This window comes from Vitis riparia, chromosome 7 (assembly GCF_004353265.1).
Source record: "Vitis riparia cultivar Riparia Gloire de Montpellier isolate 1030 chromosome 7, EGFV_Vit.rip_1.0, whole genome shotgun sequence".
In the NCBI taxonomy this organism is placed as follows: Eukaryota; Viridiplantae; Streptophyta; class Magnoliopsida; order Vitales; family Vitaceae; genus Vitis; species Vitis riparia.
In genome coordinates, this window is record NC_048437.1 from 19,155,087 (window position 1) to 19,157,577 (window position 2,491).

At 34.5% G+C, this 2,491-nt stretch overlaps 1 protein-coding gene across 1 annotated transcript; it reads left to right on the plus strand.

Moving 5' to 3' along the window:
- The first annotated feature begins 1,000 nt into the window (after positions 1–1,000).
- On the plus strand, positions 1,001–2,273 carry LOC117919108 (disease resistance protein RPM1-like). The gene is made up of 2 exons (XM_034836187.1): positions 1,001–2,068; positions 2,206–2,273. The coding sequence occupies exon 1, from the start codon at positions 1,110–1,112 to the stop codon at positions 2,040–2,042; it is 933 nt and encodes a 310-aa protein (XP_034692078.1). The 5' UTR covers positions 1,001–1,109; the 3' UTR covers positions 2,043–2,068; positions 2,206–2,273.
- The last annotated feature ends 218 nt before the right edge of the window (positions 2,274–2,491 follow it).

A 2,491-nucleotide genomic window follows, 5' to 3' on the forward strand; every position in this document is an offset into this window, starting at 1 on the left:
ATTGACACTGTAATATCAAAATTTCAATGTTTCAAGCAATGTAACATTAATTTGTTGTGCAATTAATACTGCTCCCTATGACATCGAAATATTAATATAGCAGCTAAAAGCAATGCAACCCACTTCATGTAAGACACATTGTTTTGAAATGTGAGCATTATTTGAAAATTTTACTACACATACATAAAGGCATTGTGACATGATTATTCTTTTTTTAATGATGTTTTCTAATTCTGAGTTTGGGATGGAGTTGATATCAAGGTAGCGTCTAGGTGCCTTGATGTGATGCTTTCGATATTAGGATTCCAATTTCTTATAAACTATGATTATTTGCCAAGCTATAACCTTAGATATGTCTAAATCCATAGTTGTATATATATTTTATGATCTATACACTTGATCAATTATCTTGAATATTATGTAGCTATCTTACCTTTTCAGGTTAAATTTCGCTCACCTTTGGGCTACATATATTTAGTTATTATGAGTTTAAAATTTCATCACATATCACTTTTATTTTGAAAAAAAAAAAAAGTGATTTAAAACACTATTACAAATATAGGGTTTTTCCATAAGTTAATTTGTGATTAAAAAAAACTATTTTGCGGTAAAAGACTTTTTTCCATAAAATATTATTTATGGCGAGTTTGTAGCTATAAACCCGAGAGCATTTATTTTTAACCACAAAATATACTATAAATTACATATGTGTAACTAAAATTTATTGATAAGATTTTTATAATTATTATTACAAAATAAAATTATTTGTTAAAGGAGATCTAGACATTGTTATTAGTGTAACTAACAAACATTTCAATTACAAAGGTTAGTAGAGAATTTATTTCAACTTTTCTAATGTCCAGTTTGCTTTCAACACCGGCCTTTTTTACTAAATTTTGTGATTAGTTGTAAACATTACTGGTAAAAAGTCTTACATCCGCTCCATTTTTCTTTACAACTCTCAGACGTTTTTTCTGGGGATATTAGCTTCAAAATTAAATCTTCTGAAAGTATTGCATCTTGATGATTCTGGTTTGGATAGCATTCCTGAAACTTTGGGAAATCTGTTGCATTTGAGGTACTTAAGCCTGAGGAATACAAAAGTCAGGATGCTTCCAAGGTCCGTAGGTAAACTGCAAAACCTACAGACTTTGGATCTGAAATATACCCTTGTGGAGGATCTTCCTGTTGAGATCAATAGGCTTAAAAAGCTGCGCAATATTCTAGTCCAAAATTATGATTTTGATGTTGATTTGGACTTGTTTTCTGTTAAAGGAGTGCATGTTAAGGAGGGTATTGGCTGTTTGGAAGAGTTGCAGAGGCTGTACTGTGTGGAGGCAAACCATGGGGTGGGGGTAATTAAAGAGCTGGGAAAGCTGAGGCAGTTGAGGAAGCTGAGTATTACAAAACTTACTAGAGAAAATGGGGAGCATTTATGTGCCTCCATTACAAACATGAATCACCTTGAATCTTTGTTAATTTCGTCATTGAGTGAAGACGAGATTCTGGATTTACAGTATATATCGTATCCACCCTCCTGTCTTTCACGTCTCCAGTTGTTCGGGCCTTTGGAGAAGTTACCTGACTGGATTTCTGAACTTCAAAATTTATCTATTGTAACCTTGTATGGTTCTAACTTGATGAATGATCCAGTGCAAGTCCTTCAAGCCTTGCCTAGCCTGCGGGTGCTTGCCCTTGTCCGTGACTCTGTTGTTGAGCAATTGTGTTTTGAGACCTCCGGGTTTCAGAAGCTTAAGCTCTTATTTCTCCGTTCCTTGGTGGGACTGAAGAGGGTGAAAATAGAGAATAGAGCATTGCACCAACTCAAGACGCTTAGAGTTGGGCCCTGCCCACAACTGGAGGAGATTCCCCCCGGCATCCGACACCTTACCAGACTTACAACTCTTGGATTTGATAATTTGCAGGAAGAATTGAAAGTAAGTATGATACCCACCCGGGGCGGCAGAAATTATGAGATTGTTGAGCACATTCCAAACGTCCTTTTTCATGGGATTGAAACTCAGCCTACGAGAGCTAGCTGACTACAAATCTTAATTCCCACAAAAAGGTATGCATCTTTGTAAGCCTGCCACTCCAAATCAGTTTGGTTCGTTTTACAACAATCAGTTTGTGCACACTTATATTATTATTTTGTATATGTTTCATGTTAATATTATGTTTTAATTATTATATTTTTATCCGCAGGAATTGATGTATATATAAGACTTGAAAATCCAATTGCTGGAATCTCCACTGGGCTAATGGCTTGAATTTATGGTGTGAACAATTTCTTTGTTTCTCCTTCCTCACATTGTTGATGAAATGCTGTAGTAATTAATGTCCAACAAATGCTTCATGGGAATCATGGAAGAATTACTATGACTTACTAATTCAAGTCTACTAATACCAAATTAGTAACATTTTCTTCAAGAATATTTTCACTCATTTGCTAGCTAGAAGATCAGTTTTTTTTAGGGCATTAATCAATATC